At 37.1% G+C, this 26,585-nt stretch overlaps 3 protein-coding genes and 2 long non-coding RNA genes across 8 annotated transcripts in view; 4 read left to right on the top strand and 1 right to left on the bottom strand.

Annotated features, from left to right (window-relative positions):
* The window catches only part of LOC107564561 (platelet endothelial cell adhesion molecule), an 11,372-nt gene extending 6,585 nt beyond the window's left edge, over positions 1–4,787 (top strand). Inside the window, exons 8-12 of one of the 2 annotated variants that reach the window (XM_016249665.1) lie at positions 1,876–1,977; positions 2,088–2,112; positions 2,202–2,277; positions 4,277–4,336; positions 4,423–4,787. In XM_016249665.1, coding sequence (XP_016105151.1) covers positions 1,876–1,977; positions 2,088–2,112; positions 2,202–2,277; positions 4,277–4,336; positions 4,423–4,479 — 320 coding nt within the window. In that variant the 3' untranslated portion in view covers positions 4,480–4,787. Of the gene's footprint in view, positions 1–1,875; positions 1,978–2,087; positions 2,113–2,201; positions 2,278–3,879; positions 3,905–3,993; positions 4,070–4,276; positions 4,337–4,422 lie in introns of both variants that reach the window. The other variant, XM_016249666.1, reaches the window with a different exon arrangement.
* On the top strand, positions 2,985–3,779 carry LOC107564567 (uncharacterized). The gene is made up of 4 exons (XR_001606254.1): positions 2,985–3,236; positions 3,347–3,371; positions 3,461–3,536; positions 3,744–3,779. It is a non-coding gene; the product is annotated as an uncharacterized lncRNA (long non-coding RNA).
* Positions 4,788–5,961: 1,174 nt separating the features above from the next.
* syngr2b (synaptogyrin 2b) lies at positions 5,962–14,113 on the top strand. 2 transcript variants are annotated; one of them, XM_016249668.1, is made up of 4 exons: positions 5,962–6,189; positions 8,533–8,770; positions 10,776–10,912; positions 13,737–14,113. In XM_016249668.1, the coding sequence occupies exons 1-4, from the start codon at positions 6,082–6,084 to the stop codon at positions 13,962–13,964; spliced, it is 711 nt and encodes a 236-aa protein (XP_016105154.1). In that variant the 5' UTR covers positions 5,962–6,081; the 3' UTR covers positions 13,965–14,113. The 2 variants fall into 2 exon arrangements, with proteins under 2 accessions (XP_016105154.1, XP_016105155.1); XM_016249669.1 differs by lacking the exon at positions 5,962–6,189 and adding an exon at positions 7,350–7,504.
* A 221-nt stretch (positions 14,114–14,334) lies between these two features.
* LOC107564566 (uncharacterized) lies at positions 14,335–20,101 on the bottom strand. The gene is made up of 3 exons (XR_001606253.1): positions 20,041–20,101; positions 19,872–19,903; positions 14,335–14,473 (listed from the first exon to the last, which is right to left on the bottom strand). It is a non-coding gene; the product is annotated as an uncharacterized lncRNA (long non-coding RNA).
* Positions 20,102–20,412: 311 nt separating this feature from the next.
* afmid (arylformamidase) lies at positions 20,413–26,585 on the top strand. 2 transcript variants are annotated; one of them, XM_016249670.1, is made up of 7 exons: positions 20,413–20,570; positions 21,575–21,665; positions 24,219–24,323; positions 24,911–24,959; positions 26,037–26,122; positions 26,204–26,276; positions 26,349–26,585. In XM_016249670.1, the coding sequence occupies exons 1-7, from the start codon at positions 20,541–20,543 to the stop codon at positions 26,572–26,574; spliced, it is 660 nt and encodes a 219-aa protein (XP_016105156.1). In that variant the 5' UTR covers positions 20,413–20,540; the 3' UTR covers positions 26,575–26,585. The 2 variants fall into 2 exon arrangements, with proteins under 2 accessions (XP_016105156.1, XP_016105157.1); XM_016249671.1 differs by having other exon boundaries at positions 26,204–26,431.

A 26,585-nucleotide genomic window follows, 5' to 3' on the forward strand; every position in this document is an offset into this window, starting at 1 on the left:
TGAAGGTTTTTACTGAGGGGTTTGTTCATATATCATTTAAATGATTATATACAATACTTTATTCCAAAAATATGGAGAAACCGTTGATTTTTTTTCTGGCTGTTGACAGTATTTTCTGATTTATGAAGTGATATTTTGCTTCCATAACTTGTCTTCTATTATATTAATGTAAAGAAAACATCCAAATTACAATTTTAATTGTTTATTTTAATACACTTTATCTATTTGTGCCTGTAGATTTCAATTGCAATGCACTTCTTTAAAGTCGCTTAAAGTCAATGTTTTCTCAAAATGGGTTTGTTTCTCCACTTCAGCAGCTCTTACAAACACCAAAACTTACAGTTTTATTCCTCTCTGTAATCTGAAGGTTTTTACTGAGGGGTTTGTTCATATTTAATTCACGCTGATTTATACAACATTTTATTCCTAAAAACATTGTGAAAATGTATTTTTTCTGTATTCGTCACAGTATTTTCTGAATTATGGAGTGATAAAAAGAGAAATCCAAAATCCCCTCAGTAAAAACCTTTAACTCTAATATGTCAACAAAATCAAGCAAGAATTTCGAACCTGGCTTTATCCAGTATTCAGATTTATTTTCTGGAAATGTGTGCGAATTTGCAAATTTGCATGCAAAATGCAATATTTTTTTTGGAAAATTCTAAAAAATGTTTCAAAAAACCAATCAATCAACTGGGGAAGTATGGTGATATTTACTAGTCATTTTTTACCCTATTCACCTGTGGTTTCTTGCCTTATATATTCATTGTTTTGTGTTGTGTAACTGAAAGAACATCTAACACCTGATGTCTCAGAGTCTGTAGGAGGTGCTGTAACGGTGACGCCCTTCAAACAAGTGGGTCTGGACTTCCAGGTGGTCAATGTGGAACTGCACTGTAAGGTGGAGCGGGGAACGTTTCCACAGTACAGCTGGTTCCTCAACGACAGCAGGCTGCTGGGCCAAGGAGGTTTCTACGCAGACAAATTCGTTCTGTCTCTGTCTGTAGGCCGAGACAGCGCTGGATTCTACCACTGCCAAGCTTCAGACAGATTCGACAACAGCACCAGCATCCGCAGCCCAAAGATGCTGATCAGTAAAGAGGGTACAGAAGCCTGACACCAAACACTACACTGAATCACTTTAGAAAGGGGATTTTTTTAAAAGGAAGAATTAATATATGATCAAATAGTCAAATAGCTGCTGCTCTCCCTGTTATGAAGAGTCTGGGCTAATTTATATGCATTCAATCATATGATGTTTCTAAATATTAGTGCTGTCAAAAGATTAATCACGATTAATTGCATCCAAAATAAAAGTGTTTGTTTTCATAATATACTGTATGTGTGTGTTCTGTGTATATTTTTTATGTATATATAAATACACATACAGTATATGTTTTGAAAATATTTACATGTATTTAGATGTCTACGTTTATATTTATATAATTTATATTATAAATAAATATATTTAATATATAAACATAACCTATTTTTCTGAAATTTATACATGCATGTGTAAAATAAATAAATTACCTTTCATTTGTAATTAAATCTTACATTAAATGTGTATTTTACAAAGGAATATATGAATACATATAAAATGTATTTCTAAAAAATGTATATTCATACATGACGTTATGAAGAAGAAGTTTTGAGAGTTTTGAGACAAATTCAAAAGTCCAAATTCAAGTTCTCCTCTCATTCATTATTGATTATTTGGTTCTTTTTTCATTGTTTGACAAGATTCGTCAAGCATATCATAATGCTATAGCTAAACTATAATTAACTATGATGTGTTACGCTACAGTCGCAAACACTCAAACTGTTCTGCATCAGTCTGGCTATGATGAATTCTGTCTGTCTGTATTTTTGCAGCACTGAACACAGTCTCTCCTTTGGTTGTGATTGTTGTTTTCACCTCTTTTGCCCTGCTGAACGTCGCTGTGATAACTTGCTGTATTTATGGAGTTGTGCTACGTAAGTTAATCTATATCACTCATTATAGCATATGTATATGTATTTGTTATGTGCAATTCATCATTATTTTGACTGTGTAAAACTATACGCTCATTCTGACATGTTCTCAGGGAGAAGATATTCAAGACAATACCTGTGAGTTTTCCATTTTTTATTTTAGAAAGTCATAAATCTAGCATAAAATCAAATGTATTGTTAAGCTAAAGTCCTGCTTTTTATTTAAGACTCACTGAACAACGCCGAAAAATGAGAATCACAGATAAACAGGAAGATGAAGAAGAGGAGGATGAAGATTATCTAGTGAGGATGCATTTATTAGTGATTATCTTTTAGTTCATAAACAGAGACGTTTAGTAATGAATGACATATAATGAACCTGCCTCAAAATTGGGCAATTTAATATATAAACAACCTATTTTTCTGAAATTTATACATGCATGTGTAAAATGAATAAATTACCTTTTATTTGAAATTAAATCTTATATTAAATGTGTATTTTACAAAGGAATATATGAATACATATAAAATGTATTTCTAAAAAATATATATTCATACATGACGTCATGAAGAAGAAGTTTTTAGAGTTTTGAGACAAATTCAAGTTCTCCAATCTCATTCATTATTGATTATTTGGTTCTTTTTTCATTGTTTGACAAGATTCGTCAAGCATATCATAATGCTATAGCTAAACTATAATTAACTATGATGTGTTACGCTACAGTCGCAAACACTCAAACTGTTCTGCATCAGTCTGGCTATGATGAATTCTGTCTGTCTGTATTTTTGCAGCACTGAACACAGTCTCTCCTTTGGTTGTGATTGTTGTTTTCACCTCTTTTGCCCTGCTGAACGTCGCTGTGATAACTTGCTGTATCATATAAAATGTATTTCTAAAAAATGTATATTCATACATGACGTTATGAAGAAGAAGTTTTGAGAGTTTTGAGACAAATTCAAAAGTCCAAATTCAAGTTCTCCTCTCATTCATTATTGATTATTTGGTTCTTTTTTCATTGTTTGACAAGATTCGTCAAGCATATCATAATGCTATAGCTAAACTATAATTAACTATGATGTGTTACGCTACAGTCGCAAACACTCAAACTGTTCTGCATCAGTCTGGCTATGATGAATTCTGTCTGTCTGTATTTTTGCAGCACTGAACACAGTCTCTCCTTTGGTTGTGATTGTTGTTTTCACCTCTTTTGCCCTGCTGAACGTCGCTGTGATAACTTGCTGTATTTATGGAGTTGTGCTACGTAAGTTAATCTATATCACTCATTATAGCATATGTATATGTATTTGTTATGTGCAATTCATCATTATTTTGACTGTGTAAAACTATACGCTCATTCTGACATGTTCTCAGGGAGAAGATATTCAAGACAATACCTGTGAGTTTTCCATTTTTTATTTTAGAAAGTCATAAATCTAGCATAAAATCAAATGTATTGTTAAGCTAAAGTCCTGCTTTTTATTTAAGACTCACTGAACAACGCCGAAAAATGAGAATCACAGATAAACAGGAAGATGAAGAAGAGGAGGATGAAGATTATCTAGTGAGGATGCATTTATTAGTGATTATCTTTTAGTTCATAAACAGAGACGTTTAGTAATGAATGACATATAATGAACCTGCCTCAAAATTGGGCAAAAAAGTGCATAATTTCTTCTCTTTGGAACATGCCTTAGAATATTGTCTAGATAGGCCGCTTACTAAGTTATTGTTGGTTAAGGAGCATTTGTGTGTGATTCTTTTGTTTGAGATGTTGGAGGGTTATGAGGAAGACGTTGTCCAAGCGCATCTATATCACTCATTATAGCATATGTATTGTTTGTTATGTGCAATTCATCATTATTTTGACTGTGTAAAACTATACGCTCATTCTGACATGTTCTCAGGGAGAAGATATTCAAGAAAATACCCGTGAGTTTTCCATTTTTTATTTTACAAAGTCATAAATCTAGCATAAAATCAAATGTATTGTTGAGCTAAAGTCCTGCTTTTTATTTAAGACTCACTGAACAACGCCGAAAAATGAGAATCACAGATAAACAGGAAGATGAAGAAGAAGAGGATGAAGATTATCTAGTGAGGATGCATTTATTAGTGATTATCTTTTAGTTCATAAACAGAGACGTTTAGTAATGAATGACATATAATGAACCTGCCTCAAAATTGGGCAAAAAAGTGCATAATTTCTTCTCTTTGGAACATGCCTTAGAATATTGTCTAGATAGGCCGCTTACTAAGTTATTGTTGGTTAAGGAGCATTTGTGTGTGATTCTTTTGTTTGAGATGTTGGAGGGTTATGAGGAAGACGTTGTCCAAGCGGACAGATTGAGTGACTCTGCTGAGGTATGAGCTATTATTTCTAGACTGATTTCTAGACAGTTCTAGAGGTGTTTCGAACATTAAAATTGTCATTTTGTTCTGTTTGACAGGATGAAGACCAATCCGTGGATGAAAGCGTTCTGTATGAAGGCGCGGTTTCAGAATGATTCCTGGGTTTTCTGGGAGTTTAATCAGATCCACTGAAACTGAAAGCATTTGGTTGCCTTCACTTATCCGTTGCATGTTATTCTGTTCAGACAAAGGTTTATTCAAAACGAAACAATAGACAAGCGCTCATGGGTTGACATGACTGTGACCAATCAGAAGCAAAGACAGCCAACAATGTGTCTACTGTCAGATTCATGTCAAATAATAGTGTGTTTGTACCTACTTAACTGTATTTTGGAGACAAATTCCCTGCTGAAAAAAACAATAGAAACCATCACATAAATGTTTAATGGTTTCCACTACAAATACCATTACAAACCATCAACTTTTAACCATTAAAACCATTAAAAATGGTTTTCTGTAGTGTGTTTTGGGACATATTCCATTAGGGTTTAGGGGTTTTAACAAGCCACCAATAAAAGGCGACCAATAACCAGTAGAAGTCCCACCATAACCAATAAAACCATTACAAATGTTGTAATGGTGTCTATTGTTTTTTCAGCAGCGTGGTACCAAATGAGCTAAACCTGACAAAACCTGCTTTGGGGATGTCCTCATTTGTAAAAATGTGAAATTTTCAGAAAATGTGCTGTTAGATTATAATATTTGTATTTAGCCAGCTGTATGTGTGAACAATAGAAGTATATGCAGTTAAACAAGTAAATGTGTGTGTGTGTGTTTGTGTGTGTGGTTTTGAGGAAGTGAAAATTACAAATAAATACAAAAATATGTTTTGATAAAGCCAACAGTGTACAATGTTCATTTTAATGACAAATGAATACAAAACAGATAATTTGTGCATTCTTGGTTTGAATGGACGGCGTTGTTTTTTAGCTGTTGTTCATCTACACTGTAATGGTTAAATATAACCATTATAAGGATAATAAGGATTGTCACACAGTTTCTGAAAGCTGACACTCAAACAGCAGAAGCACACACCAAACCTACAAAACCAGACACTGATTCTCAGCCTTTGACTCCGTTTTCAATTTCAGAAAACACTTTTTGCAAAACACAACACACAGTTCTCTATGTACCACACACAAATCTAACAGGAATTAATGTTATGGCAAAGCTGTTTGCAAACATTTGCTTTTGAGATGTGTTAGTGATATTTTGAATGCAGTGCTTCATTTTGCAAGAGATGCGAGGCTTTTTGCATTTTGTGTGCAATTCTTGTATTTGTGTGTGAAGTTATGGAAGAAAAAGGCAAAGTTTTGAAACAGTGTAAGGATGTTAAAACACAATCGTGTCTTAATATCCTTATTATCTCATTATTAAACATGAAACTGCCGTAATTTAATCAATAATGGTTTGTAGTAACGTTGAGGACTTTAAACGTATTGAATTTTCACTCAACGTCGCGAAGTTTGGATCATTTTAGCGAATCGGTTCTTTTGAACAGTTCGTTTTAACGGTCGCCTGGATGGTGTGAATCATCAAAAAGATCCGGTTCAATAGAACGATTCACTCGCGAATCTGACATCGGTCTGTGAGGAAGCAGCTGCACCGGGGGGTGTGTCCGTGTTGTGTTTTCAGCTGTCGCTTGTGTGTGTGTGTGTGAGAAAGAGAGAGTGTGTGTGTGTGTGTGTGTTTCACCGATGGAGTCGAACAACAGTGCGGCGTACGGAGCCTCGCTCGCCGGAGCGGGATTCGATCCCATCAAATTCATCAAACAGCCTCAAACTATCATACGGTTCCTCAGCTGGGTGAGTGGCATGTGTCACGTTCAAATCATCGGCTTATTATGATTAATAATCGACAGCAGGGTCAGGGTGAAATGGGTTTAAACCTTCCTGAGTTTCTGTCAAATTTATAAGCAAACGTTTAGGTTAATGTAACGTTCATTTAAAGTTACATGGTATTTAATAATGTTCTCAAAAAGTTCAAAAATGTTACTTTTGTATCACGCACGGGTTTTTTTCTGAAACGTTTTAGTTGGATGTTATAGTCTTAACCATTGCTTCTTGTTTCAGAACGTTCAGAAAACATTTCAAAGGAACGTTCTCGTAATGATACAATGTAACGTTCCCTTAAATGTGTTCCTAAATGTTTGCATAACCGAGAAAAACGTATTAAAACACAGCTGGGTTCAGTTTAAAAAGCATAATTGATGATGAACTGAAGCTATTAATGAGTTGTATATTCACTCATTTGTCTTCTGGTTTCATAATTACTGCATTTTACAACATTAACACAGTACAATACAAGCTGCTTTGACACAAACTGTATTGTATAAAGTGCTACAGAAAAGAAAAAGTCTTAATAGTGTAAATGTATAAAAGAGTCAGTCTGCATGCTTCACTTTCAGGACCGAAATCAACCGTCTGCCTCTATTTCTGACTGTTTTAGAGTCGTCCTGAATGGCTGATTAAATGAATTGATCTTTTGAAGACTCTATTGAACAGCAGAAAACATCCTCAAATCTGTCAAAGAGAGTTTTCGACGTTCAAATGTAAATTCTCAGAATAGGAGCTGGATTGGTGTACGTTCACAAGTGTAAACATGGTTAATTTAGCTGTTCAGGCATATGATATGAAGGGGCTTTCCACAGACGCTGAAGAAAGAGTCACTGAGAACTGATTCATATCTAGTCCTGGTCTAGATGACGGCATCAGATGACCTTGTCAGCCATGTCTAGATTTGCTCGGGGTAATTTGTTTACGGCGTCATACACATTTGCACAGCAGCAGTGTGTTTGGTTGTGTGTCTCTCTAGTCACTCAGTAGTTAGTTAGTTGTGTCTGTGATCATGTGCATCATGTGATTTAGTGCACAAGCACAGAATGTCCCAGTGCTGACATGTAAACACGGCAGATGGCTGGTAATACGAGAGGCCTGCTACAGAATGGCGTAACGCTTATCCGTTTCTCCTACAGTGATTCTGAAGTTTGTCTGATCTTTGTGACACATTTGCATGAAAACACATCGGCGGAGGCGTGTGGCCGCGACCTCTTCCTGCTCTCAGTGTTTCCATCCTCTTCTCGCTGCACGCTCATCCATTTCACATTTATTCCTCTTTCAGGTGTTCTTTAAAACATATACATTATTACACTTGTCAGAAGCCTGCAGCTCTTTCACAATAACATGAAACTCATTCAGACACATGCTTTTAACATTAACGTGTGCGTTCACCCAAAAATAACAATTAGTGCTCAAAAAAATGTGCTCACTCTCAGGCCATCCGAGATTAGGATGCGTTTGTTTGTTCATCAGATTTGGAGAAATGTAGATTGCATCACTTGCTCAGCAGTGAATGGGTACCGTCAGAATGAGAGTCCAAACAGCTGATAAAAACATCACAATAATCCACAGCACTCCAGTCCATCAGTTAACATCTGGAGAAGACAAAAGCTGAAACTAATCCAGCATTAAGATGATTTTAACTAAAATGCATTGAGTACATAATCCATAATATCTCTTCCTCCAGTGAGTCAGTGTTCTGGTGTGAATCAGGAGAGAAATCTGCACAGATCAAGCAGCGTTTAAACAGCTCTAAACACATATGTGGCTGGATTTTGATGTGAGAGATGACAGGAGATGCACTTCTTCACTGGAGGAAGAGTTATTATGGATTATAGACTCTATGTATTTTAGTTAAAAACATCTTAATGCTGGATTAGTTTCAGCTTTTGTCTTCTCCAGATGTTAACTGATGGACTGGAGTGCTGTGGATTATTGTGATGTTTTTATCAGCTGTTTGGACTCTCATTCTGACGGCACCCATTCAGTACTCTAATCACAAAAATGAAGACAAAAATATCTTGTAAATTACACTTGTTCTGTACGAAAAAAGATGATTATGAAATAGTCTTATTTTATCCTAAATTCTTCAAATCCTTGAGGTTTTATTTTGGCGGACTCTTGGTGAAATTCTGTAAACTTCTGCCTAAAGAAATGTTAGAGATCGTGCAAATGTGTTTGCACCCCCATTGGGAAATTCTGAGCTGAAGTTAATATTTAGAGAGAGCTTTGCTTCTGAAAATGTGAAGATCTGGTTGTTTTATTTCTGCTTTTATGGTTTGATGCAGCTTTCACTTCTCTTCATGTCAGGTGTTCGCCATTGTGGTGTTTGCCTCCATAACCGCCGAAGGTTACGTGAACAGCGAGGTTGACGTACAGGTGAAGTGCGTCTTCAACAGGAATGAAGGGGCCTGTCATTACGGCGTGGGCATCGGCGTCATCTCCTTCCTGGCCTGCTTCGCCTTCCTATTGGCTGATGCGGTCTTGCCTTTGATGAGCAATGCTCAGGAGAGGAAGTACATGGTGATGGCTGATCTGGGCTTCTCAGGTGAGATGTTCCTCAAGTCATTTCTGCGTCGGTGATCAAGGTTTATACCAGTTTCCTCAGAGCTGTCTGTTCCGTTTGTGGAAACTCTGATTCCATTTTCTGAAGGTCTGTTTTTCCACTTGACCTGTTATTGTGGCATCTTTCTCTAAAAGTGAAACGTCTTGTGGTTGTTCACTGTACATTAACACATGCACATGTCGCTCAGATGGCCTCTTCCTGTGTGATACGCCAAACGCTTCAATCCTACTTGTTTTCACTATTATTCGAAAATATACCAATTGAAATGGCATCTGTTTGTCAGTTGATGTATATCAGGGTTATTATAGTAAACTCAATCCATAAGAAAAAAAATTTTTGTTACTTGAAATAAAATAAACATTAACTGAAATAAAATAAAATATATATATTTTTTGTATTTCAGACAGTTGCCATGGCAACATTTCTCATTTTCATTTAGTTTAAGTTAAAAAAAATTAATAATAATAATAAATAAATAAACAAAAATTAATAAATGGTAAATAGACTAATACAAATGACAAAAACATACAACAAAATTACTAAAAGTCTAACTAAAATTAAAGTGAAAACAAAATCTAAAAATAAAATCTAATTCAAATTCATAACAAAAACTGTACATAATATCCATATATCAATGATACAATCAATGACGATTGTGAAGTCTTTTGGTTGCATTTTATTGTGGCTCAAAGGCCACTATCCACAATCCTATTCATAGGCCCCAAATATAAACCAGGAGTCTCTGTAGATTAAAATAAGCCAAAATAATTATAATTAAAATCAAATGGTTCAATTTCAGCATTCCAGAAGCTGAATGATGTTGAATGTTCTTCAGGGTTCCTGCTCTTTTTTAACCAATGAATTTAGATGACTTTTCCAGCTGTTCATGATTTATTGAATACAAATATTTTTACTCACAATTTCTACCTGAAAAAATATTTTAGAGATCGGCAAAACTAGATAAATGTACATTTATTATAAAAATCCTGTTTCTTCAAAGATAAAAATATGGATTATCTTGATTTTTAGTTCTTTAATCTTATTTTAATGCTTGTTTTGAATCACTTTAAGCCATTTTGAGCCCCCTTATTGCAGGGTTTAAAACCAAAGTCCTGTATTTTCTGTGGCTTCAGTTAGCTGGGTTAGTTTAATTTAATCACTGACCTATTTTGTCAAATCCTTGTGTTAATATTAATATATTTTAATACTATTGCAGTAATAGTTCACCCAATAATGATCATTCAGACTAGTGGAAAGAAAACATCCAGAGTACACAAGTATTTATTTTATATGCGTCTGTAGATTTCAATTACAATGCATATCTTTAAAGTCGCTTAAATTAGTTTTTTCAAAATATGTTTCTGCAGCACTTACAGACACCAAACTTAGCAGTTTTATTCCTCTCTATATTCTGAAGGTTTTTACTGAGGGGTTTGTTCATATATCAATTACCCGATTTTATACAGCATTTAATTCCTAAAAATATAGTGAAAATTAAGTTTTTTTCTGGCTGTTGACAGTATTTTCTGATTTATTGAGTTATATTGTGCTTCCATAACATGTCTTCTTTCATATTAATGGAAAGAAAACATCCAAAATATGATTTTAAGTGTTATGACATTTTATCTATTTGTGTCTGTAGATTTCAATTACAATACAGTCCTTTAAAAGTTTTTTCTCCACTTCAGCAGCACTCACATACACCAAACTTTACAGTTTTATTCCTCTCTATATTCTGAAGGTTTTTACTGTGGGGTTTGTTCATATTTCACTCACACTGATTTATACAACCTTTTTTCACCTGTTCATTCTGTCATCATGTACTCGCCTTCATGCCATTCCAAACCCGTTTGACTTTTTCTTCTGTGTTTTCTGTGTGTGGACGGTTTTTTTCATGGCTGATTTGTTGTCTCAAGAGTCTCTGATTGTCTAATCAATTAAATGGTTTTGACTCGTGTCTGTGCTCTCTGTGCTGTGTGTTTATCAGCTGCCTGGACGTTCCTGTGGTTTGTGTGTTTCTGTCTCTTGGCGGATCAGTGGTCAAAGACCCAAGAAACCAGTGGCATCCCTACAGACGCCGTCCACGCCATCATCGCCTTCTCATTCTTCTCCATCGCATCGTGGGTGAGTGTGTGAGATCTGTCTGATGAACTGATGGATAGTTACTACAGTAAAACTACTTCAATCTGCCTAAAGTCGGCTAAAGTCATTTTCACAAAATGAGTTTGTTTCACCACTTCAGCAGCACTTACATACACCAAATTTTGCAGTTTTATTGCTATTTATATTCTGAAGGATTTTACTGAGGGGTTTGTTTGTATGTCATTCACCTGATTTTATACAACATTTTATTTCCGAAAATGTTATTCTTTGTTGGGTTTTTTTCCTGGCTGTTGACAGTATTTTCTGAATTATGGAGGGATGTTTTGCTTCCATAACTTGTCTCTTTTGATACTAGTGGGGAAAAAGCATCTAAAATACACATATGTTTATTTTATGACACTTTATTTTTTGTGTCTGTAAATATCAATTACAATGCAATTCTTTAAAGTCGCTTAAAATCGTTTTCTCAAAATGAGTTTTTTTATCCACTTCAGCAGCACTTACAAACATCAAAACTTACAGTTTTATTGCTATTTATATTCTGAAGGATTTTACTGAGGGGTTTGTTCATATATAATTAACACTGATTTATACAACATTTTATTCTTAAAACATGGTGAACATATATTTGCTTTTTGTCTGCTGACAATATTTTGATTTATGGAGTGATAAAAAGAGAAATCTTTGATACTAGTGGGGAAAAAGCATCTAAAATACACATATGTTTATTTTATGACACTTTATTTTTTGTGTCTGTAAATATCAATTACAATGCAATTCTTTAAAGTCGCTTAAAATCGTTTTCTCAAAATGAGTTTTTTATCCACTTCAGCAGCACTTACAAACATCAAAACTTACAGTTTTATTGCTATTTATATTCTGAAGGATTTTACTGAGGGGTTTGTTCATATATAATTAACACTGATTTATACAACATTTTATTCTTAAAACATGGTGAACATATATTTGCTTTTTGTCTGCTGACAATATTTTGATTTATGGAGTGATAAAAAGAGAAATCCATAATCCCCTCAGTAAAAAACTTCAAAATATAGATGGGAATAAAACTGTAAGTTTTGGTGTATTTAAGTGCTGCTGAAGTGGAGAAACAAACTCATGGCCTTTGAAGATATATACATTGTAGGGCTGTGCAATATATCGAAATATCGCAAATGTACATATCACAATATGCATATCGCTACAGCTTGCAATATTTGGGGCCATGAACAAAAGACAAAGAGAAAATCACTCACTGCTCTGACCTAAATAACTTTTGTAGCTTAAATAAGAATCAGTGCATATTGAATTCAAAGAGTAAATTCTAAGCAGTGTTTTATTTTTATTTTTTATTATTCAGTTCCTAAACTCATGTTAAAATTACAGTTTTATCATTTTTATTTTATCGTTGTTGTAGGGGTGCTTTCTTATTAGAATCAGAATGAGTTTTATTCACCACTTAAGTGTGCGCAAACACAAGGAATTTGTTGTGGTTTTACAGGAACTCTTGGTACATGCATACATACAAATAATAACCATATATATATATATATGACACAATATATTTATAGAGGTTCACAGAACTGACTCAGCAACAGCTGAGTAAAACTGTTTCATCTGAGCATGTGGCACTTTAAGCATTATCGTATCGCATATCGCATTTTTCTTCAATATCGCACAGCCCCAATACATTGTAACCGAAATTATTGTAATTTACAGACCCAAATAGAAAAACTGCAATAAGGCGATACACTACAGGCAAAACCATCGTTTTTTTTCATGCACTGGTCTATTTTGCATCCATAACATCTCTTCTATCAGACCAGTGGACAGAAAACATCCAAAACACACATTTATGTGTTTGTTTTATTGCACTTTTTTTATTTGCGTCTGTAGATTTCAATTACAATCCAAATCTTTAAAAGTTTTCTCCTCTTCAGCAGCACTCACATACACCAAACTTAGCAGTTTTATTCCTCTCTATATTCTGAAGGTTTTTACTGAGGGGTTTGTTCATATATCACTCACACCGAATTATATAATATTTTACTCCTAAAACATGGTCAAAATGTGTTTGATTTCTGTCTGTTGACAGTATTGTCTGATTTATGGAGTGATAAAAAGAGAAATCCAAAATCCCTTCAGTAAAAACCTTTGACTGTAACCTGTCAACAATATCAAACCAGAATTTTGAGTCTGGCTTTATCCAATATTCATATTTATTTTCTGAAAATTCAAGTGCATATGTAAATATAGCATCTCAGAAAACTTGTAGTACAATACTTAATGTCTTAATGTACTGTGATTAATCAACTGTAGGAAGTAGTCAATCCCAAATATATTCAGACACCTTCAATATTTATCACATTATATCAGTTTATTGGCTGTAGTTTAGAAAATGGTAATAAAATATGACTCAGAGTTAAAATGTGTCAGAACAAATTCATCTTGATAATGTCAGATAACTTTGATAGAAAGGTATGAAATAAAACATGCTCAGCTCAAAGTGTCTGAATAGTTTTTGCTCCCAAATTTCACTGTTAGTCCGCTGTATGAAGAATTTTTGGGTATAATATGTCACAGTTAACTTTATTTTGCTATCCTCACTTACATAAATGAACTATAGTGTCCTGCACCCACTAAGTAAAAAAATATCAAAAATTATATCTGCTATCTGAATGATTTTTTTGGTTTGACTGTGTATAGTGAAATTGATTAGTTCACATTTTCACCCCGTTCACTTGTGGTGTCTTGCAAAAAACTACATTTATAAAAAACCTTGATTATTGTAAAGTTCAAAATCCCACTTCAAGTCGTTGATTGACAGCCGAATCTCTCGTCTTCTCAGGGAGCGTTAACGTACTTCGCCCTGATAAGGTTTCGTCAGGGCGTTGCAGACGTGACCCAGAACTACGCCGATCCGCCAGCGGACCCCACTTCACCGTATCCCACCACCTACACACCACCCACATATCCGTCCTTCCAGAACACCGGTTCAGACATCTTCCAGCAGCCGCCCATCACACCGAACCCTGACCCATCCGGCCAGAGCAACTACCAGCCACCTGTCTACTGACCCCTGACCTGCACAGAAACCTGAAACACGACACCACGTGACGCCGCAGGCAGCCAATAGGAGACTGTTTGGCATTTAACATGTGGCCTTAAAGGGATAGTTCACCCAAAAATGAAAATTCTGTCATTAATTACTCGTGTCGTTCCAAACCCGTAAGACCTTTGTTCATCTTCGGAACACAAATTAAGATATTTCTGATGAAATCCGAGAGCTCTGACTCTGCATAGACAGCAACGCAACTGTAATGTTCCCAGACTCTAGAAACGTAGCAAGGACATCGTTAAAACAGTCCATGTGACATCAGACACCCTGACACACCCCAACACCCTGACACACACCCACACACCCACACCCTGACACAACCACACCCCGATATACACCAGCTGCTCTCTTACATGTCATGCGTGGCCATCCCCGTCTGAGAGTAGCGCGTGTCTTTGGCATATTTGACGAGAAGACAGGAATACTGAGCCACCTGAAACCTCCGCACGCGCCGCATCAGTTCAGTGCTGAACACACACACACATTCATAATGCAATCAACATCATAATCCAGCTGATTTTATGATAACCTAATGATATGCATCAGAAAATGTAACATTAGTGCTGCTGTCTGGAGTCTCAAAGATACGGTGGCCGAGAAGTGCAAAGCAAATCACAATTCTGAAAACAAAATAACAAATTACAAAAGCAAATGCAAGTCTAAAAAACTAAATAATTCGGAAAGCACAACAACAATTCAGAAAACATAACAAGTCAGAAAACACAACGACAAAATGTCTCGTCCAATCAGTGGTGAGTAATCCCAAACCAATGGCGCTGTCTCAAACTATACCCACCTCTTCCTGATTTGTCGTTGTGATTTCTGACTTGTTATAATGTTTTCTGAATTGTTGTTGAATCCGTGTATCATTCGATCATTTGTTTTTTCATTTAATATTGAAAGCAGAAAAATGAGAATACGGCTCCTTTTTAGTTTTTTTTTCTAAAAAATGAAAAATGAGAATTCAGCTTAAATTTAAATTTTTTTCGTTCAGGGGTAGAAAAATGAATAAACCGCTTGAATATTGGATTTCTACACGTGGGCAGGAATTAAACGCCCCTTTCTGCTGATTGGTCAGCCGAAGATCAAACCGTGCCGTCATCAGTTCTTCCGCAGTATCATGCAGCAGAATAATAGTCCTCTGCTGCTGCAGTTGGATTCTTAACATTTATTGCAACTACATTTCATCTTTTTTCATCAAACAAACAGGCTAATGAATAGCTGGACACAACTCATACCGGGGCAGAGTCTAGACAGGGCTTTCTTCTGTGTAGATATAAATTCTATTCTTTGCATCAGCTGGGCATGGCAGGGTATGATATGACAGCTGTCTTAGCCTACCCTGCTCACCCAGTAAGTCCGTTTGTTTAATTAGTGTTTAAAATATTTATTTTGAAACTAATTAAGACAAAAAGGAAGGAATAATAAATTGGCTTGGGTATAAATAGGCCTATAATGTTCACGCAAGAACTGTCATTTTGACTGACAACCGGAGAACAACAGATATTAAATCTGTTAGAGTTTTATAAAGTAGTCTTGTGTTTTATTAAAATGTATTATAATTGATATCTCAAAAAGATATGCACTTGTGCGCAGCGTGAGCTGCTGCGCACTCGCACTGCAACGCAAGATTTTCATAAAATATAATAACTTGCCATTTCAGTTTCTCACCAAACCCTCAGTATACCTTCAGAATGCTTGGAATATACGCCACGAGATGCATATGATTATTTTACGACAGATATGCATCCGCTTAAAAACAAAAAACTAAACCTAGTCACCATTCTCTGCCATTAAATTGCCATGTGCGAGCAGGACATGTTTGTGTTATTAAGTAATAAGCCTTTAGAACAACATTAAGGTGAGTAGTAGGGATGTAACGATTAACCGCGAGCCGGTTGGAAATCGATTTAAATATGTGACGATTCAAATCGGTTGAGATGCCAAACAAATCGCGATTCAGTTAGGGTTAGGAGTTTATATGAATGCATGTCTGAGGGGAACTTACTGTCTTTAGAAAAGTTTAGATGGTATTTTTTTATTTTCCTCTTGCCTCTGTATAATGCATATTAAAGTTCATAAGTGCAGCGCTGCTTTGTTTACAGCCGAAACCAAAGAAACGCTTCAAGCGCCACCTACTGGCAGAGAGTGCATCTGCATCTCGTTCAGCTCGTCTGCTGTTTCCGTTTCATGCAGATATTTTTTATGCATAGTTTCACAAAACTGAAGTCAAACCATTTAGTTTTTGCTTAATTTCGAAATTATACAATGTAATGTAATTTGGTTGCCTCTAATTTTAAATGTAAAGTATGTTTATATGAATGTATTAAAACATATTTTGTTTATATGAAGAGATTTATTTTATTTGGGGCTTGTTTTAAAATTGCTATTTAGTTTTGTTATTTACATTATATTAAAATGTTGGTATTTAGCAAACGCTTTTATCCAAAGCGATTTACAAATTAGGACAATAGAAGCAATCAAAACCAACAAAAGAGCAATAATTTACAAGTGCTATATTAGTATATTATTATAGTTTTATTTCAATTTCACAAAGAAACGTGCAGTATTTTGTCATGCATACATCCCTAGTGAGTAGTCACTCTAGTTCACAGTTCCAATAAATTGCGATGGGTTAAATAAACTCAATAAGCAGACAGACGCGACTACAGTCAAGCGCAGAAGTGCACCGGAAATAAGCAGCAGTCATATTTAAAGCAGTTTACATTAATATTGAGTACTGATTGATGTTCACTTGGATTTTTTTCCCCATCGAGGGGAAATAACTTAATACTCTGTCATTTATAGTCGTATGGTAAAATGTATATGTAAATGTAAATCACAGTAGGCCTATGTATACAGTCTGGAAATACTTTAGGCTATAGCTAATTATTTCGCGGAACCCCTATCACATTAGGGTCTTTCGCACCGCAGGAACCTTTTCATAGTACCAGAACTAATTGTGGAACTACCCACTTTTCGGCGTGTTCGCACCGCCGGAACTGGGAGCGATTTTAGTACCGGACTGCCTTTTTCGAGAACCAAATGAGCTCCTACTCCGGAGCAGGGTCTAACCAGCACAACTGGTACTAATCGTGACGCAAGTAGACATTGATTGGCCAAACGCGTATGAAAACGCCCTCACCCGCCATGATTTAAAACGCCGTGTAAACATACTGTAAACATTGTGTCAACTTATTTCTCAAGTATGGAGAACAGCGATAGATGGACGGACGCTGAAGTGCAGGCACTTGTAGCAAATGTAGCACGGCCAGTTGTCGTTGGAGATTCTTAGTCCTCCTTTCCGTTCTTTCAGTCGCTTTACGTATACGTCGACTTTCCATGTCTATTATTGTGAAACCCGCGAGACACAACAAACACACAGCTCCGATCACAGCGTCCTCCATCCTCCTGTTGTTAATGTTGTTCTTCTTTGTTTCTGTTGTTGAACGCCGCGCACAAATGACGTCGCTGTCGACCGGCTTACGTCACTTCTTAGTACACACTCTCGGTGCGAATGCAACCCTTTAAATGGTACTGGGATATAGTTCGCGCAAAATCGTCCCAGTACTTTAGTACCGTACATTTAGTTCTGGAACTAAAGCGGTGCGAAAGGGCCTATTAAGAACCGCTGGTCTACGCAAAAGAAAGCCATCTGCCCCGGTACGAGTTGTGTCGAGCTATTCATTAGTCTGTTTGATGAGAAAAATATGAAATGTAGTTGCAATAAAATGGGTAATTAATCCATACAACTGCAGCAGCAGAGGACTATTATGGCGCTTTTCCACTGCGTGGTACGACTCGGCATGGCTTGTGTTTCCACCGCAGGTCAGTACCGCTTTAGAGTGGGCGGGATTATTCACGTCGTTATAGTTGCGCCGCCTCTACTACCACGACTCCTAAAAAAAACATTTATTCCGCGTCACCCCATCAAGCTCTCGCTGGATCCGCTCCTCTGCTATCAACGAGAGGAACGTCTGTACTTCCGCAACAGACAACAAAACTTCTTTGGTTGTTAAAAAAAAGGTGCGCTCGTTCAAAACAGCTGCGTTTGATCCGTCGCTGGCTATGCCGAGTTAAATCTAGCAGTTCTGTTGTGTTTGTGTCGCAAGTTCAGTGACGCGGGTAGTGACGATTCTCTCAGCGGAGTTTACACGTCACGTTTTGGTAACGGTACGGTTCACTTGGAACCCCAACCGAGGTGGTACTAAAAAAAAGTACCAGGTACCAGGTACTGTACCCAGTGGAAAACCCCCGAAAAGTGAACCATATCATTTGATCTTCGGCTGACCAATCAGCAGAAAGGGGCGTTTAATTCCCGCCCACGTGTAGAAATCGAATATTTAAGCCGTTTTTTCAGTTTTCTACCCCCGAGCGAAAAAATTAAATTTATGCCGAATTCTCTTTTTCAATTTTTGGGGGAAAAAAAACGAAAAAGGAGCCGTTTTCTCATTTTTCTACTTTCGATATTAAATCAAAAAACGAATGATACACAGATTTTGTTGTGCTTTCTGAATTATTTTGTTTGTTACACCCGCATTTGCGTTTGTAATTTGTTATTCTGTTTTCAGAATTGTGATTTGCTTTGCACTTCTCGGCCACCGTACACAGAGCCCTGCTATCAGACTGACAGGAGCGCATGACCTATTTTTGTTCATTTTGATAGATTTACTGTATTTTTCAGCAATATGACCCCAGATAACGTCGTTGATACCCATGACTTTTCTGAAGAGTTCACCCAATTAACAAAAATGTTTTAGTAAGAACGTTTGGCTAATGTTACGGTTACGAAAACATTATTTCAGAACGCTCTCAGAACAAACAAATGTTTTTTGGTTATGAAACATTAAGTGAACATTACATGTGATAATTTTCGCAAGCGTGACAGGAAACTTATTTTTTTGTATTAACGTTTATAAAAAGTTAGGTGAACGTCTAACGAACGTCTTTTAGGAAAACGTCACATGAACAAACAATGCTAACATTTTGAGAACGTTTTAAAGCGCGGAAAACCTTGAAGCAACGTTTATGTAACGTTAGCAGAACGTTTCCTGTGAGCGGTCTTTCATGCTAAACCGAGTGCTCGGTGTTGTCAGTCGCTTGTTTAACTAACTATCAACTTTATCTATCAGACTGACAGGAGCGCATGACCTATTTTTGTTCATTTTGATAGATTTACTGTATTTTTCAGCAATATGACCCCAGATAACGTCGTTGATACCCATGACTTTTCTGAAGAGTTCACCCAATTAACAAAAATGTTCTAGTAAAAACGTTTGGCTAATGTTACGGTTACGAAAACATTTCAGAACGCTCTCAGAACAAACAAATGTTTTTTGGTTATGAAACATTAAGTGAACATTACATGTGATAATTTTCGCAAGCGTGACAGGAAACTTATTTTTTTGTATTAACGTTTATAAAAAGTTAGGTGAACGTCTAACGAACGTCTTTTAGGAAAACGTCACATGAACAAATAATGCTAACATTTTGAGAACGTTTTAAAGCGCGGATAACCTTGAAGCAACGTTTATGTAACGTTAGCAGAACGTTTCCTGTGAGCGGTCTTTCATGCTAAACCGAGTGCTCGGTGTTGTCAGTCGCTTGTTTAACTAACTATCAACTTTAGAAAGCGTTTATAGTGTTTACATGAAGAGTGCTGGTGGTTTCTAGCAACTTTAGAGACAATAAACCGGTTTTCGCGCTAATTTCGCGTCGTCTTTGTAAACAACGTAACCGTTCTCGCGCCAAAAAACAGTATTTGGCGCCATTCGCTGAACCAAAACACTGTTTTTACAGTTTATATCTTCATATTTCATAACATAGCATCGCATAGGAATACTTATGATTTTTCTTCATCCTCACCTTTTTCCAGAAAACATCGGTCCGAAAATTACCTGAGAGGATAACGGAGAGAGACGTATTATCGACATTTACAAAGCCAATCCACAACAAAGCCTAAAAACACCACCCTCGCTTTTCTAAAGTATGCACATTCGATCTTCATCGCGAAGTACATTGATCTCACAGTTACCTGAATCTGTCCTCGTGTCTTCCGTGGGGAATTTGGTAAAAACTTCGCTATATTCAAGCAAAAGTGTGAGTCTGAGTGTGTGAGTGTGTGTGTGTGTGTGTGAGTGTGTGTGTTTGTGAAAGTGTGAGTCTGAGTGTGTGTGTGTGTGTGTGTCTGTCTGTGAAAGTGTGTGTGTGCGTGAGTGTGTGTGTGTGTCTGAGTGTGTGTGTGTGTGTGTGTGAGAGTGTTCCCGTGACTAATTAATGTCACACTTTGTATAGCACTGACTGTCTTATGCTATGCTCTGTTTGTTATTTGCTCTATTTTCATTAATAAAAATTTGTAAAAAAAAATGTAAAAATTAAAAAAGGAAGAAAAAAAACCCGGAACGAAGCGTCGCGCATCACGTGACTTCCGCATTGCGTTTTAAAGCGCTTAATAATTGACTGTGTGTCAACAACTCTCGAGCTTCTCTCTCGCGTGCTGTCTCAAAGGTCTCCAGTGCAGCACAGAGCACCATCATGAGCGGCTGCAGGACAATGAGCAAAGACGTGAGTGTCTGACTGACAAATTCATGATTATTGATCAAATACACAACACTAGAGTTTTGAAGAAGGGATGATCGATTATGAAATGTGTTCATAAACTGCTAAACATTCGTTCTGGCACGTATAAGTGAGACATTTGAAATATACATATATTATGTATTTATTAATAATAATTAAATAGCATTTATGGCAAGCAACTAAACTGCATAGGAAGGAAGAAACTTCTTAAATGTGACCTGAAAACTATTTGAAAACTAGCTCACTATGAACTGAATGTGAGTATATACTTATAATCTGCAGTATACAGTTATTATTAGCATGTCAAACAGTATGCAATAATAAATGTTTCAAACATTGTTTTGATATGACTTAGTTTTTATGGCTATGTGTTTTTTTTATTACGTTTTAGTTTATTTAGTTTTTGTAATTTCATTACTTCAGATTAAAAATGTGAGAAAGAGAAATATTGCTTGGGCAGCTAGCTGAAATAAAATTTTTATGTTCTATTTTATTTCAGCTAAAGTGTATTTTATTTCAAGTAATGATTTTTTACTAATTATAATTTACCCTGGATATGATCTCACTGCTATGCATGTTTAATTTGATTTGTGTTTTTAATTAATAACATTGTGTATTTGTTCTATATATTAATATAAAATATTTAATTTTTTTTATTAATTTTTAATATTTTGTTTTGACATTTAAATATAAATAAATAAATAGATAGTGTATATAATAGTATTCTGCATTATGTGCACTGTTTTATTCTGCACAAAACTGGTCCAAAATAATAAATCATCCGAGTACTGCGTGCGTGCAGAGACTTCCCGTGCTGTGCACTGTTTGCTCGTGGCATACTGCAGAAAGAGTGAGTGTAGTGTGCTACTCCGTCATGTGTGAGTGTGCTGTAAGGACAGTGTCTCTCCAGCAGGTGCCGCTGTGTGTTTGTTGATCTGTGCACTGAGGGTTTCTGGGTAAATGCGTGCCGTCTGTGTTGTTTCTGACAGGAGCTGGAGCACCAGTTCTCCCCCAGCCACTGGTCACACAGGATGTCCGCCGATGACGTGATCAGAGCCCATGTGGCCGCTCTCAAAGCAGGTGTGTGTGTGTGTGTGTGTGTGTGTGTGTGTGTGTGAGAGAGAGAGAGAGAGAGAGAGAGAGTGTGTGTGTGAGAGAGAGAGAGAGAGAGTGTGTCAGTGGGTGAGTGTGAGTGTGTGAGTGTGTGTGTGTGTGTGTGTGTCTGTCTGTGTGAGTGTGTGTCTGTCTGTGTGTGTGTGTGTGAGAGAGAGAGAGAGAGTGTGTGTGTGTGAGAGAGAGAGAGAGAGTGTGTGTGTGTGAGAGAGAGAGAGAGAGTGTGTGTGTGTGAGAGAGAGAGAGAGAGTGTGTGTGTGTGAGAGAGAGAGAGAGAGTGTGTGTGTGTGAGAGAGAGAGAGAGAGTGTGTGTGTGTGAGAGAGAGAGAGAGAGTGTGTGTGTGTGAGAGAGAGAGAGAGAGTGTGTGTGTGTGAGAGAGAGAGAGAGAGTGTGTGTGTGTGAGAGAGAGAGAGAGAGTGTGTGTGTGTGAGAGAGAGAGAGAGAGTGTGTGTGTGTGAGAGAGAGAGAGAGAGTGTGTGTGTGTGAGAGAGAGAGAGAGAGTGTGTGTGTGTGAGAGAGAGAGAGAGAGTGTGTGTGTGTGAGAGAGAGAGAGAGAGTGTGTGTGTGTGAGAGAGAGAGAGAGAGTGTGTGTGTGTGAGAGAGAGAGAGAGAGTGTGTGTGTGTGAGAGAGAGAGAGAGAGTGTGTGTGTGTGAGAGAGAGAGAGAGAGTGTGTGTGTGTGAGAGAGAGAGAGAGAGTGTGTGTGTGTGAGAGAGAGAGAGAGAGTGTGTGTGTGTGAGAGAGAGAGAGAGAGTGTGTGTGTGTGAGAGAGAGAGAGAGAGTGTGTGTGTGTGAGAGAGAGAGAGAGAGTGTGTGTGTGTGAGAGAGAGAGAGAGAGTGTGTGTGTGTGAGAGAGAGAGAGAGAGTGTGTGTGTGTGAGAGAGAGAGAGAGAGTGTGTGTGTGTGAGAGAGAGAGAGAGAGTGTGTGTGTGTGAGAGAGAGAGAGAGAGTGTGTGTGTGTGAGAGAGAGAGAGAGAGTGTGTGTGTGTGAGAGAGAGAGAGAGAGTGTGTGTGTGTGAGAGAGAGAGAGAGAGTGTGTGTGTGTGAGAGAGAGAGAGAGAGTGTGTGTGTGTGAGAGAGAGAGAGAGAGTGTGTGTGTGTGAGAGAGAGAGAGAGAGTGTGTGTGTGTGAGAGAGAGAGAGAGAGTGTGTGTGTGTGAGAGAGAGAGAGAGAGTGTGTGTGTGTGAGAGAGAGAGAGAGAGTGTGTGTGTGTGAGAGAGAGAGAGAGAGTGTGTGTGTGTGAGAGAGAGAGAGAGAGTGTGTGTGTGTGAGAGAGAGAGAGAGAGTGTGTGTGTGTGAGAGAGAGAGAGAGAGTGTGTGTGTGTGAGAGAGAGAGAGAGAGTGTGTGTGTGTGAGAGAGAGAGAGAGAGTGTGTGTGTGTGAGAGAGAGAGAGAGAGTGTGTGTGTGTGAGAGAGAGAGAGAGAGTGTGTGTGTGTGAGAGAGAGAGAGAGAGTGTGTGTGTGTGAGAGAGAGAGAGAGAGTGTGTGTGTGTGAGAGAGAGAGAGAGAGTGTGTGTGTGTGAGAGAGAGAGAGAGAGTGTGTGTGTGTGAGAGAGAGAGAGAGAGTGTGTGTGTGTGAGAGAGAGAGAGAGAGTGTGTGTGTGTGAGAGAGAGAGAGAGAGTGTGTGTGTGTGAGAGAGAGAGAGAGAGTGTGTGTGTGTGAGAGAGAGAGAGAGAGTGTGTGTGTGTGAGAGAGAGAGAGAGAGTGTGTGTGTGTGAGAGAGAGAGAGAGAGTGTGTGTGTGTGAGAGAGAGAGAGAGAGTGTGTGTGTGTGAGAGAGAGAGAGAGAGTGTGTGTGTGTGAGAGAGAGAGAGAGAGTGTGTGTGTGTGAGAGAGAGAGAGAGAGTGTGTGTGTGTGAGAGAGAGAGAGAGAGTGTGTGTGTGTGAGAGAGAGAGAGAGAGTGTGTGTGTGTGAGAGAGAGAGAGAGAGTGTGTGTGTGTGAGAGAGAGAGAGAGAGTGTGTGTGTGTGAGAGAGAGAGAGAGAGTGTGTGTGTGTGAGAGAGAGAGAGAGAGTGTGTGTGTGTGAGAGAGAGAGAGAGAGTGTGTGTGTGTGAGAGAGAGAGAGAGAGTGTGTGTGTGTGAGAGAGAGAGAGAGAGTGTGTGTGTGTGAGAGAGAGAGAGAGAGTGTGTGTGTGTGAGAGAGAGAGAGAGAGTGTGTGTGTGTGAGAGAGAGAGAGTGTGTGTGTGTGTGTGTGTGTGTGTGAGAGAGAGAGAGAGTGTGTGTGTGAGAGAGAGTGAGTGTGTGTCTGTGTGTCTGTCTGTGTGTGTGTGTGTGTGCTGATGAGGGCTGTACTGCATTTCATTCATGAAACAGTGAAATAGCTCATCTTCATCCAGATACACTGCATTTAAGACAGAAAGTAGATTATAAATGAGCTTTGAGCATGTGACCTACTGTATATCTGTGAGTCGCTCACTGGGATTGTGTGTATGCTCTGTTGTGTTTGCATGAGCATGTGCAGTGACACTGAAATCAGAAGTGTGTGTGTGTGTGTGTGTGTGTGTGTATGTGTATGCAGGCACAGAGAAAGCTCGGTCCGTCACTCAGACTTTGCTGGACGTCCCGTACGGTGATGGTGACGGAGAGAAGCTGGACGTTTATGTTCCCAGCAGCTCTAGTCCAGGTGCGCATGAGAACTGATTATAAGGAGTCTCTAATTATCTGACAAACCTCCAAAAAATTAATTCTATTTGGAACAATTTATAACATTACTATATATTAATAAAAATGAAAAGAATCAAAATAATGAAATTAAAATTATATTTCAGAAATTAAGTCTTTAGAAAAAATAAATAAAATAATTAAGCCTGTTTTAAGCCATTAAGATTTGCAGTATTATAACGACAATTAAGTGCATTTATTGTGCGTTATTATAAATATGTAATAAAATGCAGTAAATAAATCAGCAATTCTCTGTGCATTCTATTTTCTTTCTATTCAGTACTGAAAACAGTCAAGAATTGTATGCATACAGGTGTACTTTTAAATAAAAAATATATAAACTGTAATAAATGTTATTACAAACGATTTTCTTTTATGTAACACTTCTGTATGTTTTTTGTGAGATTTGCTCATTGTAGATCATTGAGATGTTTAACTGCTGTCTGCTAAAGCTTGTAAAGTTCGTCTGCTGTTGAGTACGAAGCTGTGGTGTGTTTTTCTGTCATTAGCGGCTCATTGCTGACTGCTTGTCCATGTGGTGTGTTTCAGACGTGCCGCTGCTCATTTACTTTCATGGAGGGTACTGGCAGTTCCTCAGGTCTGATCCTCATGTTTCTCTTCATTTCTACGTCCAGGGACATTTTCATGTGATTTCCAAATCAAATATCAGTGTCAGAGACAGCAGAGCTTCACATTTGCATTGTGACCATGTGCTTTTCAAGCTGAGACTCAATATAATAATCAGCAGAAAGGCCTAGAGAATGAGAGTTGTGATTGTGAATTAAAATGCTATTTATTTATTTAAAGCTCAGGTTTGCTGTGCTTGTTTGTAGGGCTTATTAAATAAAAATATTAAACGCTGTAAAAAAAAAAAAGTGTTTAGGAAAATAATTACAGCTGAAATTTTAATAAATTAATAGAATAATGAATAGAAAAAAAATAAAATAAAAAAACTATATAGACATACATAAAAATGACAAAAATATACAAGAAAATGACTAAAACTTAATTAATAAACTTAAAATGAAAAGAAAAAAACATTTGATTTTTAATAAATTAATAATATAATTAGAAAACCTAAGCTTATTTTTACTTCAGCTAGTTAAATTAAAAATTATTAAAATCTATATAGATATTTTTTTTAAAAAATGGAAGATGAAAACATACAACAAAATTACTAGAACTTAAATAACTAATAAACTTAAAAAGTGGAAAAAACTAAATTTTTTAAAACTGGAATAATAAAAAATAAAAAATAAAATAAAACAAAACAAGAAAAAATGGAACCTATTTTTATTTCAGCTAGTTAGCAACATTTCTCATTTCAACATTTCTCATTTTCGATAGGTTTATCTCAAAAGTACTAAAATTAATCAAATCTATATAGACATTAAAAAAACAAAAAACACCTCAAAATAATAAAAATGACAAACATATGCACCAGAATTACTACAACTTAAATGACTAATAAACTGTCTTTGCTCAGTTTAATTTAAAGTACTAAAATAACTAAAGGTAAAACTGAAATAAAAATGATATAAGCATTTTTTTAAAAATCAAATTCCCCAATAAAATTACTAAAATGAAAACGGAAAATATAAAAATGAAAACCGAATTGATAATGTTAATGAACACTGTAATAAGACCTGAATAATAGCCCATGCTCTGGTTACAGTAAGAACGAGTCTGGGTTTCTAGCCGTGCCATTGGTCCAGAGGGGTGTGGTCGTGGTTGCCGTGGGTTACAGCGTCGCTCCTAAAGGTACAGTCCACAGAGAGGATAACGGGGCGTGTCTGACTCTGCGAGTGTGTGGTTTATGTGTGTTTATGTTGGTTTATTTAGGGGATATGGATCTGATGGTGTCACAGGTGCGCAGGAGCGTGGTGTCTGTCGTCCAGCAGTATTCACACATCAGGTCTGTTCATATGTGAGGTGAGGTGGCTGATGGGATATCTGTGCTTCATGGCGTCTCTCTGTCGCTCTGCAGTGGTCTTTATCTGTGCGGTCATTCGGCAGGAGCTCATCTGGCCGCTATGGTTCTGTCCACCGACTGGACACAGTACGACATATCACCGCAAATCAAAGGTTCATCTGCTTTAAAAACACTCCGGCTCTTAATCTGCAAGCACTTAGAATTAACCCTGTATCGCCTGACATGTGAAATAATTATAGATTTGGTTTTTAAATGGAACAGATTTAGACGAAATACGTGACCCTGGAGCAC

Source organism: Sinocyclocheilus grahami, unplaced genomic scaffold (genome assembly GCF_001515645.1).
Source record: "Sinocyclocheilus grahami isolate Dianchi unplaced genomic scaffold, SAMN03320097.WGS_v1.1 scaffold947.1, whole genome shotgun sequence".
Classification (NCBI taxonomy): Eukaryota; Metazoa; Chordata; class Actinopteri; order Cypriniformes; family Cyprinidae; genus Sinocyclocheilus; species Sinocyclocheilus grahami.